This window comes from Protopterus annectens, chromosome 12.part0, assembly GCF_019279795.1.
Source record: "Protopterus annectens isolate FY-2018-M chromosome 12.part0, PAN1.0, whole genome shotgun sequence".
Classification (NCBI taxonomy): domain Eukaryota; kingdom Metazoa; phylum Chordata; order Ceratodontiformes; family Protopteridae; genus Protopterus; species Protopterus annectens.
In genome coordinates, this window is record NC_056746.1 from 1536978824 (window position 1) to 1536995389 (window position 16566).

Below are 16566 nucleotides of genomic sequence, written 5' to 3' on the forward strand. Positions count from 1 at the left end.
ATTCTTGATATAACTATAGAAAGTTTTGTGGTTGTTTTTAGTGTCTGCTGCAATTCTGCCTTCATAGCTGGCTTTGGAGGTTTTGATGAGGGATCTCAACTTTTTGCTGAGGCTAATAAGGGAATTTGTCCAGTCTTGGAACTACACATTTTTCTGCAACAGTTTCTTCCTTCTGTTGTAGAGTTTATTAATGGCAGGGGACCACCAGATTGGCTTCCTTTTTTTGGAGGAGAGCATCTTGGTTCTGTTGGGTATGACTAGTTACATGCATTTATGTACGTGTTCATACAGTACATTGGTGTATGATTTGGCAGTCATGCATCTATTTTCCATTGGCATGGGTGCCGTGAAGTTAGCCACCTCTGTTTTTAGGCATCCAAAGTCAGCTTTAGAGAAGTTTTTCATGGTGGATACCTTTGTGGGGTGTGTGGATTTACATGGTGATTAGTTTGTGGTCGGATCTAACCAGGGAGAAATTGACTAATGGTGTAGAGCAACGGTTACCCATGTTAGCAATAACCAGGTCAAGGATGTTGCTTCCTCTAGTGGGGGTAAGAATGAGCTGGTCCAGGGCATTGGAATTTAAGAATTCCAGGAAACGTTGGGCCAGTGCATTGGTACATAAGTAGTTTTTCCAGTTGATGGAGGGGTAGTTGAAGTCACCTAGTATGAGAGTGTTGGGTTGGATCTTAATAGTTTCCAGGGAGCTTAGGAATGTGGGGTAAGATTCCTGGGACATGGTTGCGGAACTATAGCAGGCTACGACCTGAATCGGCATGTTACCCATTGTTAGTTGTTCCTGGAGTATCTCAGATGCATTGTGCTGGGCTACTAGTTTGGAGGTGTGCATATCCTTTATGAATATGGAGACACCACCACCTTTGGAGCTTCAGTCCATGTTCTGGGGCTGAAAGGTGTGGAATGAGTTATAGCCTGGTAGTGCAGGGGTGCTTTCTGCTGCTTTAAACCAGGTCTCTGTACAGCACAAATATCGATGTTCTCTATTTTGAGGAGTGCTTCAAGTGAGTGCATCTTGAGATTTAGACTTGTAGCATTGAGCAGCATGACCCTCAGATTGCATTTATTTATAGCTGTTACCATGGTAATTTGGTCTTTGGAACACCATCTAAAAAAGGCACTATAGGGGTGGCAAGAGCCTTAGCCAGTACCTGGAAACCCAGGGGTGACAGATGCAGGCCATCTCTGGCAAAGCATCTAGGTCTGTCAGTCATGTCATCCCAAGGAGTCAGATACTGGATCCCCTTAGAATGACACCAGAAACTTAGACAATTGTTGAAGTCAATAATTTTCTGTTTGTACTGCGGTATCATTCTGCGGTCCAGCTAATGGCTCACTACTTTTACAAATGTTAGCTGTCATTCAGTGGCTGGTGTTGCCATTGTATGCACGAGAAAAAATTCTCATGACAACATCCTCAGATGTCAGCTACTGGGATTTGTGAGGGAGGGGTAAATACAGTTTGTTAGTCCAAATAACATTTGCACAAAATCAATAAAAAATGTTCTTTTTAAATTTTTTAACTAACTGATGTGTCATCATTGTGGATTGATAGAGGACATCAAGGGTTTGCCCTGAAATAGATGCCAGTCATCTCATACCTTTACATATGGAAAATGACAACATTTGAGCAAGACAAATTGTGGGTAATATAGTGTGTAACCAGGGAACTGCACCACTTCCATCTGCATCACCTCATTCACCAGAAAGGGCATTGTGAGCTCTTTCCCACTAGAAAAATTATTAATTGGTATTAGTGACTGGTAATTGGGATGTTTTATAACTTACTTGGAATTACATAGAAAAACAGACTCACTTATGGGTGCATCGATTGTCCCAGATGTGAGACAGAACACTGTTTGTACTTGAGTCATTGGGTCCTTCTACTTAGGCAGCACTAATTCCAATGATGATTCTAGAACTTTGAACCACCACAGTTCTGCCCGAGGCAGCTTTCTTGAGATCTTGTCATCTGCATCCCCAAAGCTTAAGAATGAGGATTAGGACTGTTTCCTCATCTTTAGTGTCTTAGCAACTGTCTCACTGCAAACATCGGGTCAGTTGTGCTGCATCCTGATCTGTATATGAACTGCTCATCACCCTCATTACATTGTACTACCCTCTGTATCCATTTATGATTCGCACTCTCCATAACTTTCATGTAATGTGACTGCGGTATGATGCCTTTGTATTTATCACAGTTGTGGATGTCCCGTTTGTTCTTAACTGGCAGAAGTATGATTCTTTAACACTCACCCGGGGTGTGCCTTTCTCTATACCCTGCTACAAGTAGCTTCAGGAGCCACTTCTCCCCTACCTTAGCCCACATCTGTATGATATCCCCTGTGACCTCCACTGAGCCTGCTGCTTTGCCTGACTTTATTTCCCTTAGTGAAAGTCTTACTTCTTCCAGGGTGGTATCCTGTTTGACTCTATCGTAGCCTGTTTCTGGGGAAGTACAGCATCTGTGGGGTTAATGTGATTGTTAAGCTGCTTTAAGTACTCCCTCAATCTGCCTTTGATGTCCCACAGAATGGTGAGCATGTTGTTTTTGCCATGCCTTATGAAGTGTGTCTGTCAGTTTTCTTTATCTGGATGTAGTACCCTTGCAGTCTGATGTAGTGTCCTTGTGAGAAATACAGTCTCTTTGCAGTAGCTGGTAGAGTGCTTTCAGTGCCCTTTTCTATGCTAATGCAACTGCTCTCTTACCTTCCTTGTTAGTCAACCTCCATTCCTTCCTAGCCTGGGTGGTCAGTCCACTCTCCCACTCTTTCTGCACTCTGTATTTCTTTTGTGGAGATCCTAGACTGCTGCATTACACCACATGCTTTCCTTATGTACCTTATAGACATACATGGACAGGCCATAACTCTATTCAGTACTCCTGACACATGCTGTTTTAAGGTGATGCCAGTCTTCCTGTAGACCTATTTCCACCACTTATTTAGGGAGGTGGGGCCATGACTAAATACTTGAACTTTCACAGTTTATCTCCAGTCAACTTCCTGGTTTTCACCCTGATCTCTGTTGACCTTAGCACCCTCCTTGCCCACTGCTTGCAGCTGATTGTGGAAACCAGTAGTTTATGCTGTGGGCCACCTGTTTCACTGAGGAAGACTATACAATCTATGTTGATACCCCGGTACCCTTTTCTCACTAGGGGAACTTTACCTGAGTTGGAGATAGGCCACTCATGTATGTGAACTTGTGACTGTCTCTCTTAATGAAGCATGTTATGGCTACTATCAAGCCATTTGTAAGACAGAAGTCTAGAACAGTCTCTCCATTCTTCCTGCCCCCCCCCCCATGTTGAGCCAGGCAGTCCTGCTTTCCTTTTCTGTCTGACATGATATGTGCATTCAAGTCATCCATTATCTAAACCGATTCATGATGTCTAACTTGATCTAGTATGTCCTGTAAACTGATGTCTGGCTGCACTCTTTGGCTCACTGTCACAACTCAGCAGTGGGGCATAGGATGAGATTACAAGTACTGCACTATCATTACACTGGAGTCTGATTGGCATGAGTCTGTCACTTAATCAAACAGTAGACCTCATTGCCTTCCGAACACTTTCTCTTACCACAATTCACAGAGCATTTGTAGCCTGTTCTCCTACAGAGAAGTAGACTGTGGATCTCAAGCCAAGTAGCTTGGATACAATGCCCTTTCATCTTGTTAACTGGAAACATTGGATATCCATCCTCCTCCGTAGCATCATGTCATCCATTTCTATACTGCTTCCTGTCAGTGAACCTACACTGAGTAGCAATTGACAGGTCATTTTTCGCAGGTTCATTAGTTATGCATTCAGCTGTAGTTCAACACAGCTGCCAAAGATAACTCACAATGGGTTACAATAGGCCGGCCATTGCCTTATTAACGTAAGGCTGCTGAGTTTTATGGGAGGCATTCAGCCAATAGAGAGTGCACACACAATTTATGGAGTGCATTCAAACCATACCATAATCCTTATTTTTGGTAGTGGATGAAAGTTAACAGGAATAAGCAGTAAAATTCCTACTTAGCACCTATGTTTGTTTGCACCAAAAAAGGAAGCATGGTGATATCTTAAAAGGAAGATCATTTTTTAAAAATATATACTGAGGTTAGAAGATGCTGTAAATGTGCTGTGAGAACTATACACATGACCAAGGGTCATATCTTTTTTCCCTAACTGTTTTTGCCCAGTTGTCATCAGTGATTAGAGTCACTGATGCCAAGTTATTACATGTGATTTGGTGGATCTACAGTGATATTGCAGAAGAAAGTGGTTTACAGTGGTGCTTCATATGATTTTAGTAATGCATTACAGGTGGTCAGTATGCACAACTACACAGCTGTGGCTTCACTTCATCTAGCATGTTCCGGATAAGGCATGCATGTCTATGTATTCATTGTCAGGAAGAAGTTGTTCTCACAAAGTGTAGATACCTGACATTTGACATTGTGCTATAAACTGTACCTGGAAGCCACAGTGATACTGCTATGGAATCTGATGCAGAGCAAAGGGGAGTTATGATGACTGCTCTTTAGTATATAAAAGTGCCACAGTATAGTGTGAACAATAGTCAGTGTCACCCATAATGACGGACGTCCATTTCTTGAAGTGCCTTACTTTGTGATTTTCATAAACAGTCTGGTATACCTGTAAGGAAACCAGTACTGTAAAGTCAGATGGTATAGTGGAATAGTAATTGCAGAAATATGGCTGTCCATTTGATTGTAACTACTTTCTGGTGAGCTGTGTATGCTTAAATGTAACTGTTTGGTGACAGAAGCTCTAGGTAATTATTGATGTGCATTTCTTCTTTGGTTTAAAAACCTGTTTCCTAAATGACTCTGCTCATACCTCATATGATGCTATTAAAATTCCTGTGAATATGGTAAGCCACTCTCTGTGACTTAGGGTTCTCATGCATATGCATCCCACCTTCTTCATCTCCTGTTGATAAACAGTCAATTGAAGTTATTCACTGAGGAGCTGTGATGTCTGCATAATGAATTCATCTCCTCAGCACGATACCTGTTAGCTCAGCTTGCCCCTTCCTGTACTGAAAGCCAGAGTCATTGTTATTCATCAGGCTTCGCAAGTTATGCACTTGTAGATGGTAAGATCGCTGAAAGGTGTGTTCTCTGCATAAATGCTCTGGATACTAACTTCAGAGAATGTCTTATTTTCTTGGTTTTTATGCCTTGTGTTGCCATGGGCTGTTTGTACATTTGATGGATTGCAAGTTCTTTGATGTTTTAGCTCAGCTATTTAAAACCCAAATTGTGCCCCTTGCACACGTTTTTTTAATGAAGCCAAAGCTATACCCATATCATACAAACTGCTGCTCATTTGCTCTGCTGATGTTCCTGGGATAAAGGGCCTCTCATGCTTTATCCCTGCTGTAAGAACTAAATTCATATGATAACTGAATTGCAACAGTAACAATTACAGAAAAAAATGACTATTGTGCAAACCATACTGTTAGAGGTAGTCTGGTTTATATAGCTTCTTGGAGAAAAGTGTTAATTTCTGTATATTGATGATTAGAAAAGCATGTTGTGGCAACCCGGAAAAGAAAACAATTTTGAGAGAGAGCAAGAACAGTATGTACACTGGAACAGTGAGAGTAGGCACTGCATAGCATGTAGTAAAGAATACACTAAGTTGCTTCAAAAACACCACACCAGCAATGAATATGTGCACACAATAGCAGTAGTAACTACAAATAGAAGGACACATCAGTGGCATGCCTAATGGATAAAAATGCAGAGGGCAGCAATTCTGTCTAAGGCAAAGATGAATATTCATTTTGCTTAGAGTATGAATTTGCAGTCATAGCTAAATCTGTCAGTGGCCCAGATTAATTATCTGTGTATAGTGTGGGCATGTTCAGAGGAATAGACACCTGTACATTAAAGATTGCTAAAAGCATATATCTACCATGACTTACTTCTACTTCTGGCTTTTTCCCGGTTAGGGGTCGCCACAGTGGATCACCTGTCCACTCATGATTGGCAGTGGAGTTTTACAGTGTCAAGGTGCCAGCCCGGCACACAACCTTCCACAGAAGGCACACACATGCACATACTCACACCTAGGGCCAATTTAGAGTGTCTAATCCATCTACAGCATGTCTTTGGGATGTGGGAGGAAACTGGAGCACCTGGAGGAAACCCACGCGACCACAGGGAGGACATACAGACTCTGCACAGAAGGCACCCCAGCCGAGAATCGAACCAGAAAACCTCTTGCTGTGAGGTGGCAACACTAACTGCTGCACCACCATAGCCACCTTCTACCATGACTTACTGTGAAGTGCTATTCAGATGATAGCAGTAAGGAGAGAGATGAGGGAACAGTTTCAGAGGCACACTTGGCTGACTGCAAGCAACTCTGCTTGATATGTATTGTCATTCAAATTAGCTGAACCTAGCAGGGCAGGAAATGTGAAACTCTTCTAGCTGAGGGTGGGAATATGGGAGGAGTAACTTGAGAAGGAACTGAAGCAGATCAAATTTGAATGTCTAAATAAACCATGTTATCTCAGCAATGAGCTGGCAGTTCTGGAAGATTTTTTCACAGAATGTGTAACACATCGTAAGGAAACACATTTATAAAAGGCACTGTGTGACAGTAAATAATACTTTTACTGAGGCCTGTCAGAGTTAGCTGCTCTTTCCTCTTCTTCCATTCTAAGTGAATGGAAGTCTTATATGACAGCCCAGCTATGGGCACAATATTCTCAGAAACAGTGGACAGTGGGGAAGATTTTTCTTTAGACGACAACAAACTCTCATCAGGATGTCTGCCCCCAGGAGGTCAGTCAGGGTTACAAACTGAATAAAATTACTAGTAACTACTTCTGTCTGGTGCATAAAGGTTTGCAATGAGCCAAACTTAAGGAAAAGTTTAAAAAATATATATTTTTCAAAATTTTTCCTGTAGTGCTCCTTTAACTGATGTCACTATATTTTCACGACTAATCTAAAGAATCACTATTCCCTGGTTACTTACTAGAGCAAGGTAATATGATATACGTGAGTGATCCTTCTTTGTCAGGTTTCAACAACAGACTGCCCTGAGACTTCTGTCTCATCTAGTATTAAAACATCATTTCAGTGCTGGATTACAGAATGACATCATACACATCTGATCATCTGACTTCTGGTTCCCACACTACCCCCCTTTCCTAAAAACTGAACAAGAATCTAGCACGTGTGTTACCATACACACAGATAGAGCTTTGCTATGATGTGTTATAGCATCTGTAAGCAATAAAACTATTTCAGAACTTCCACCCTTCCAGGGTAGTAATTACTTCACCCCTAAGGACAATACAGTAAGATTCCTAGTTATGGTTTTCTCAGACATTTTGTCTCTGGCTGCAATCACAACTGTAAAATACAACCTTTATGGCCTAAACCAGGTAATTTAATTTCAGACTATTTTTCAAAGTTAGCTGGACTGAGATTAACCTCTTATCTTCTAGTGTCTTATGTTACAATATATTAATTTCAACAGTTACAATACAGTCTGACATACAGGTGTATTTCTTTACTGCCCAGCAGGACCAACTGTTGGTACTTTTTTAACACAAGCAGCTTTACAAATGCATTTTTTCAATACAAGCACCTGTACAAATCAGTTTGATATACAAATGATATATAATTATTTGCAAAACTCCAGCTAGCTATTCTAGCATATGTTACACACCCACTGCCCTGCTTCTCCTGACAATGCTGGCAATACCTCATATCATCACAGCATTAAAGAAGGATATTCCTGAGAACAACCAAAAGAGGATTGTGATCTGGATTGTCTATCCAATTTATGAGACACAAAAGTGTGAACAGTTGACTGTTGCAGCAGTAGAAGTCTCATCAATAGACATAATCTGTTGAAAAACTGTAAAAGTTGTCACTGACCTTGTTGAATGAGCTATTGGTCTTTTAGATAATGGCAAAACCAGCTTGTCATGAACAAATAAAATGCAGTTTGACAGACTCTAGAAAGAGTGACCTTGGAAACACCAATTCCTAATTTGGCTTTGGAAAATGCAAATAATAATTTATCTGATTTTGTGAAGTCTTTTGTTCTGTGGAGATAAAATGTAAGTTGTCTATGAACGACAAGTAGATATGTAAATTCTCCTTTGTTTTAGAGTTTGTGTGAAGAAAACTGAAAGACATGGACTTATGTTTGATTCCGATGCCACCACAGGAACAAAGGAAGAACATGTTTTTAAGAAAACTCTGTCCTTATGAAAAGCAAATATGGTGGTTTGCAAGAAATGACCTGCAATTCTGAAATTCTCTTGGCTGAAGTGACTGGTACTAAAAAGATTGTTTTCCATGTTAAATACTTGAGATTTACTGAGGTAGCTGACTCAAAGAAGGATTGCGTAAAGGTCTGAAGCATGACTGTACTGTCCTGGGGGTAACAAGATCTCTTATGGGAGACCTAAGAAGGAAGGTTCCCTTGAAGAAGACTTTAGAAACTTTGAAATATGGAATAGGGATATGGAAAATGTGAAAATTTGAAATAGGTGCCAATTGTGCATTTATGGTGGAGAAACTGGAACCATTATGGAATAATTAAAAAAAAATCCAGTGTTGAAGGAAGAGCAGCAGACAAGGGATCTGATCCCTTTTCTACAGCCCCGAATGAGAATCATTTCCATGTACTTTGGTATACCTTTCTAGTGCTGGATTTTTGAGAAGCCTTTCAAATGTGTATTACTTCTTCTGAAAACCTTGCATTTCTGGTCATCATTAAAACTGGAGTAACCAAGCAGTTAATTTCAAGGTGTCTAGTTCTGGCAGATGATAACCAGATGAGTGGTGTAGAAGATCTTATAGAAAATCTGGACTGTGTGTCAGTTCTCTGGATGACATAGCAGATGAGGTCATAGAAATGGGAACCAAATGTGTTGGGCTCAATAAGTGGCAATGAGGATTACTTTTGCCTTGCACCTTATGGCTTTCTGAAGATAAGAGAGAATGGGAAAAGGCATATAGGAGACCTGGAGCCCAATTGTGGACCAGAGAGTCCCTTAGTAACTGACCCTGATGAGTGATGAGGGCAAAACAACTGCTGCACTTATACAAACAGGTTACTGCAAGACTGGCCCCAGTGATGGAATATTTTGCCATTGACAGATTGAGGGACCACTTGTGAGGCAGAAGAATGATCCTACTTAGCTTGTCCAGTAGCACATTGAAAGTCCTTGGGATATGTGTTGCTATGAGAAAATGGTGAGAAGACATCCCATTGCTACACCATCATGGTTTTCCAACACAAAGGATAAGATCTGCCCCCCCCCCCTTGTGTGTTGCTATTCCAGAATACTGGCATGTTGTTTGTCTGTATGGTAATCACACCTTCTGATAGAGAGTCTTGAAATGCCTGCAATGCTAATCTCCAGAACATTGATGTGAAAATTGACTTCTAATGGTGTCTAGATACCTTGAACAGTATTCCCTTTGTAATGCACCCCCACCCTAAAACAGAAGCATCTGGGGTGACCACAGCTATTGGAGGAGGGGGACACAATGGATGCCCCTTGAACAAATCTAAGAAAGAAACCCATCAGGTGATATGAGCCATGCAAACTGGAGCTTAATCTGATGGGTGCAGTCAGCAAATGATGCAGATATAACCATTTGTCTGACAGAGTCTATTGAAGAACTCTCATGTGGAAACTAGAAAGATGAACAAGTGCAACTACTGAAGCTGTATGACGTGTTAGTTTTAGGGTCAGCCTGGCTGGGGGTGAAGGACAAGACAAGACCTAATTCACTGCCTCTCGAAGTAAAAGAATCCTGGAGTGTAGTAAAACTGCTATTTGATTAAAGATCAAAGATTTAGTGGGATTTAGGTAGCTCTTGAGAATGTTGACTGTGATTCCCTAAGTTGTGAAGCAACTGGAATAATATGTCCCTCTGCTGGATCATTAGATTCTTGGACGGAATGGTTAGGAGCCCAGAGTCCAAATATGGGAACTCCAGGAATCCTTGAAGTCTGAGATAGGCCATCACTACTGCCATGCAATTGGTAAACACCTGGGGGTTGTGGTGAGAACAAAGGGCAGAGCTCTGAATTAATAATGATTGTCTCCCAGCCTGAAATGAAGAAATTTCCTTGAATGCTTGTTTATTTTTCACATGATAATAAGCATCCTGGAAATCTATTGAGCCCACCCATCATTTCACAAACTGGTTTAAATGACCGAGGTCCAGATTTGCCTTAGGTCCCCTGTCTTCTTTGGACTAAAAAGAAACTGGAGTAGACACTGCATCCTAGTTGGTTTGCTGGGATCTGTTGGATAGCTCTTTTCTCTAACATATTTCTGACTTCTGCTGTGGCAGATTCCATTTAGTGGTGTGGCACTAGGGAAATTCTTTTTCTTGGTTGAGAAAGATAAAGAAAGGGGATTGTCTATCCTCTGGTGATTATCTGCAACATCCATGAGTCTGAAATGATGGCAAGCCAGATTGTGGGTGTGGGGATAAGCACACCCTGACTGACTCCAGGTTGCGGAAGTCAGGCAATCCTTCATGAATGCTGGAAGGATTTCTCTGAAAATGGTCCACAAAACCCTTGGTTCTGTGAATCTCCTCTGCCACTTTTGGAAGCTGACTATCCCTGTTGATACATATCAAAGCAGGTAAAGAAAGAGGTCATAAACAATTCAAGCATGATGGAGGCACCCCTTCTCCAGTTGTAGGAACCCTCTTGATGGCTTCAAAAGCTTACCCAGAAATCAGAATTGAGGACTCTTGAGGAGCAGAAGGTGAGAGAACTAAATCAACACTGACCCATCCTGGATATGAAGCCAACATCAGGGCTGAGCTGTCAAGAGCAGATGCCCCAGTAGGAGGAGAAGGATCCAAATGCTTTGGAGTCAATTGGTTCTCTAGTTCTGACACTTCAGCTCTGATTCTGTTCCTGATCTGACAAAGTTGGACTCAAAAGAGGGTGGGATAATGACAGAGTCAAAGAGGAGAGTACTATTGGTGCCAACGTAGGTGCTCCAGATATGTTCAGATCCATGGGCTGCGGATCCATGGATTGGATCAATATTGATAATCCTGATCAGAGGGGTCATGGGGCTTGTTCTTGAGTTAAAATGTGGAGACAAAGCTTACATCCCAAAGTGAACCTGCTGAAGAAATCTCTGCATCATTCTGTTCACATCGGCTTCAGTAAGGCTACTTTCAGAACAGGCAGATCTCAATGAAGAGGCTACTGAAGAAGCCCTAGACTTCCATTTTTCTTGTAAGATTGGAGAATGCAACCTGGAATCGACAGGATTTAGGGAAAATGTAGTGGAGGTGAAGAAGACCAGATCCAACCAGACTTGGATCCGATGGCTTCACAATTTTTGGTGCCAAACCTGAGAGAACTGTTAGGTCAGGGGACTATTTTCTCAGTTTCTCCATTTTATTCTTAGGAGTCATGCTTTCCTGAGACTTTTGTCCCTTCTTTTCTTTTTACTTTTGTTTAGGCTTGTCCATGATTTTGGAAGGAGATCCAGAGGAATATGATGAACCCAGATGTGTTGGTCGAAGCCCTTTCTAGACTAGCTTGTCCCTGTGACTTTGAAGAGTCTTGTGACCAAAAGAATTACATGCTTCACAGATGGTGAAAAGGTGGACCACTCCCAGATAGTATACACAGAGGGAGGGGGATCTTGTGGAGGAATTTTGTGGCAACTCTTTGTACACTTCTTGAAGCTTTTGTCCAACATAGTCACTATATTACTGAAAGATAAAACACAACAGCAACAACAACACTAATAAGAGCTTGACTAGAAAAACACAGCAGTTCTAAATCACAAATTCTTAAAGCACCACCAGGAAATGTCAAAAAAGTATCCCTTATCTATGTATAATAACAATATTATATATATTCATAAAATGAAAAATACATATATCTTAAGAAGATAATGAAGTTTGAGAAAAAAATGTTTTTTTAATATCACAATCCAAGGAAAGGGTAAGGAAAAGTAAGATGATAAACACTAAGTTGAAAAGGGTATGAAGAGAAAAATATTAGTTGATTTATAGTTGGCGCAATACAGGAGATGATAGCCCATGAAACTCACAACTGTTTGGTTCTGAACAAGATCTGAGGTATTCAGAGGAAGGCAGAGACTATGGTTATCAGCGGAGTCAGAGCCCTAGATCCAAATGTTTGAAAGTGCAGAGACTGGATATGAGTCAGATCTGAGTCCCATCAGCTGAATTTGACAAAAATGGACAACATTGGATCTATATTTCTGCATGTTCTTTTGTTAATGTATTAAATTATCAGTATACTGAAATGAAAGCATTTAAGACTATTGCAGCAATGATTAATACAAATAATGGATATATAGTGTGGGATTTTCAAAATCTGTTTGATTTGATTCATATTAATCAGTATTTTAAACCATCGGCTAATGATACTGTGCCTTAGTGAAATGCTTTGTGATTCCATGGGAAAATCATAAAATAGTGGACTTTTTTCCTGGAATTATTTTTTTAGTTAGGTGATTTAGCTAGAATAACTAGGCATGAATATCATAATATACTGGCAAGTAATTATGTAATTTTAAGGAATCTTTATAACAAAATTTAATATTTTATGCATGTTAAAAGAAAAAAAATATGCATATTTTAGGTAAGAAAAGCAAATTGCCATAGTACGTAAAATGACACCTTTAATATGGATTAATGTTTTCTGGGGAAAATCAAATGGGAATCTAGTATAAAAGAGAACTATGATGATAATTGTTTAATAAATGATTTACATAGAATGAATAAAGTTTATCAGTCAGTGAGAAAATGTTTCTATTCAATATAAAATACTGTATGGTATTCTTTATACTCATCATAATTGTTAATGCAGGCAAAAATAGATAACTGTTGGCATTGTTTTGAAGAAGGAGCTGATCTGTGGCATTGTTAGTGGACATGTCCTCAGGTTTATAAATGCTGGTGTAATACATATCACTGGACTGTTTCTATATTAGATATTAATATTAAACGGAGGCACAAATTTTATTGCTAGATATGATGGATGGTGTTACACATAAGAAAAGAACAGTGATAATTTTTTGCGACCATGATTTGTAAGAACTATATCTTGTCTAATTGGAAGGTTTCATTATTACCTGAGATGGAGATAAAGGAAGCAAGTACTTTATTTTGGAAATGTATGTCTTTATATGATTTTTGTGGTTAATTGTTGCTATTTCTTTCTCTTTTTAGTTTTGTTTTATGGTATTTTCCTTTTATGGTATAATAAATGTGATTCTTTGAATTTCTTCTTTCTCTTTTTACTTTTTCTTTTATGTTTCTTTCTTATTTTTTCTTTTTTGCATTTATTGGATTTATTATATGGATATACGTTATGTATGTTTGATAGAATAAGTATTGAATATTGTAAAGACATAAATAAAGGCAAAAAAAAAAAGGAAAGCGTTTTTTTAGTAGTGATGTACAGAAAGCATTACAGATCCTCATGTGTTATAACAAATAGTATTTCTATGATGGTGATGAGGCAAAGCTAAGCTGTATAAGAAATAAAAGTAAGCAGAGTAGAGCTATAGCTAGATCAGTTGGCACGTCCTGTCATCTGAATTGACAATCACCCCCAAAAAAATCTTAGAGAGTTGAGGACAGTACTGCACACATTGCCAAATTATCCACAAAACAAGTGTTCTGTGGCTTGGAGATCTTAAAAATAGAGGACAATACATCCTCCAGTGAAAGCATCAAACTGTCTAATCCCTTTGGAGATGCACACTGATTTCTCCTCGTGGCCACTACATAGTATCTTTAGATTAGTTGAAGGCATCATCTCGTAATGCAGTTGATGGCTTCTCTTTTCTTGTTGGAATGAGGTTCACGGTAGTTGTTTAAATGAACTTGTAGAAACAAAACTAAATCATGTTGCTTACCACCCTCCTGCAAGCCAAATATATGTAGAGTGCTTTTTTGTATACACTGTGTAGGACTGGTATGGTATAAAAAAGCCTGTAGCAACTTAGATGCAGTTTCCGGGCAATAACATAATAAGGCTGCAGAACACCTGTACTGCTGCACATAAAGTAGGCTGATAGTATACAGTACACATCAGCAAAGGGGAAACATCATGAATAAATGTTGCTGCATTTCATAGACAGCTATATTGTATACACAGCTGTCATTTGAAACAGTGTTAAGTGCAATTATTTAGAACTATGAACCTTCCATAAACCATTGTGCTGCCACTGTGGCAGTGGTTCCATGATCAACAATGCTGCCATCAATACAGGACATGCAAAATCATATATGCAAACCCATACATGTGCCCCTATGCATGTCTGTCCTGAAAGACCCATGCATATATGTTGTTGCAGTGCTGCAGGGTCCATAGGCTGTCATACTGTGTGACAGCCTAAGTGCAGACACTCAAAAGTCAAAAACAGACTCTTTTTTTTATGCTGCAATTTGCATACATTTTGATGAAGTGCATCTGGCCTTGCAGTTGCATACTCTTAAGCTTTTGTGCTGAAACATTCTCTTTGCATGGTTCAGTAAACCACTAAGATTTATAGAGTGATGACATGAAGCTCAGAATGGCACGCATCTTTGTATCAAGTGAGTGGATTCTGACAGCTGTGTAAATCTGCCTGCAAAGCGCATGACTTGACAGTTTTATGGCAAAGATACCCCTTGCTGTATATTTCGTACACAGAGTTTGGAGTGAGTTTGAGTTTGGCCATTAGTTTTCATGTAGAAATTAATGACACTTTTTTTACAAACTTGTTATCAGACCATTCTGTCTGCAATCATTTAATTAACAGTTAAGACTGAAACGAAAATTAATGTCACATACTTTAATTCTAAATACTACAGACTGCAACCATGATGATTAGTATATCAAAGCATAATCTAACATCTAGCCAAGGTAGATAAATAATTTTGGTACTTACGTATTATCGCAACCAGATTTTTGCGCTAATGCTGGTTGCCTCTGTTTAGGTCAAATAGTAGCACTGCAGTGTTATGAAGGTTAGAGACATGTGTTCTGTAATGTTTTTGTACTTTTAGGAAGGTTTATCATTGAAACAGCTCACAAGATAAGGTTCAAAAACAGGTTTCCCCTTTTGCCGCCAGCATCTCCTGTCAGTTAAGCGAGTCCCATTCTACTGCGAACGTATTCTTCCACATGCTGTAGTCGGTGAAGTAGGAAATCTCTGTTTTCAAACCTGTATTACTTATCAGCCGTTTCAATGATGAAGCTACCTAAGTCCACCAAACTTGTTTCTAACCTTCATAATACTGTCGTACATGATCCAAAAAAAACCCAAAAAACAAAAAGGTAAAGCCGAAGAAGTAGTAGTCCTTCACCAAAAGGAACTGCAGTACAAAGTAATCCATTCCACAGATCGCACACTAACTCCTGCATTCCTTTCAGCCCAACACACTTACACACACGCAACCACTGCGATTGCTGAATTAAATGCTGGACGTCTTTAAAGGACACTTCCCACACACCTCAAAATTATGTCTTACTAGTTTTTTTAAAACCCCTACCGATATCCCCAACAGACCTTCTGCCAGTCTACCCTTCGATGTCGCACTTCAGTGAGGCCATTTCAGTAAAAGTGAAGAAAGTAAAAGAGGTCGCAAAATCTGGTTGCGATAATACGTAAGTACCATAATTTTTTGCAGATGTTAGACTTGATAATTGCCTAAAGAGGTACTTAGCTAGACAGTTAAGAGGAACAGGTGAAGAATGAATACAGTATATAGGTTCTGAGGTGAAACAATAGGAATGAAATGTATTCTGAGGGTGTGTTTGAAGGTATTTGCAGAAGAGCAGAGGAGCAGTAATGTTTAATTCTGCAAGTATGTAGACATCGATTGCAAGGGTTCTGAGAGGGAGAGAAAGGAGAAGGGAAAAACAGGCAGGAGCTGAAGGAATCATCATTCTGAGCAGTAATGTTTGTAAAAGAGGCATAATTCAGGAATAAATCAACTAACTATGCTATGTAACATTTACTTACTTAAATTATATGGTTTTAATTTTTATTATTTTTCTAAACTATAGTCTGGTCATTAGAGGACTATTGTTTCACAACAGCCATAGTTTTAACATTCATAATATTTACTTTCTGGAAAATATCTCTTCAATTTTCCTGAGCTTGCAGATAGGTTAAATATTAGCAGCTGTCAAACCTGTGAAAACATATGGAAGATTAGGAACCATAAGCAGAACGGAATCTACTTACCTTTCTCAGAACATACTCCAGTTCTTGAGCCTGATACGCTGGGTTTACTGTGACCTGAAAGGAGAAGTACATCTTTATTTGGCTTTCATATAAAATATGCATGTTCATAGAAAATCATATTTGTCTTAATTGAATGGTTAAACTGATTAAAATGAGAAGCTCACTTATGTAAACATAATGAGTCAGTTTTCTCTAGTGACCTGAGCTTTGGAATGTGCCTCGATCACTGGTGGTATAGACATGGAATAACTACCTGATGAATCCAGGATAAGGCATTATCCAATGAAAT

At 39.5% G+C, this 16566-nt stretch overlaps 1 protein-coding gene across 3 annotated transcripts in view; it reads right to left on the reverse strand.

The window, feature by feature from the left end:
• Positions 1–16566, reverse strand: part of LOC122817284 (medium-chain acyl-CoA ligase ACSF2, mitochondrial-like) — a 1357975-nt gene that overhangs the window by 926320 nt on the left and 415089 nt on the right. For all 3 annotated transcript variants that reach the window (XM_044090508.1, XM_044090507.1, XM_044090509.1), the window contains exon 4: positions 16278–16331. In XM_044090508.1, coding sequence (XP_043946443.1) covers positions 16278–16331 — 54 coding nt within the window. The remainder of the gene's footprint in view (positions 1–16277; positions 16332–16566) is intronic.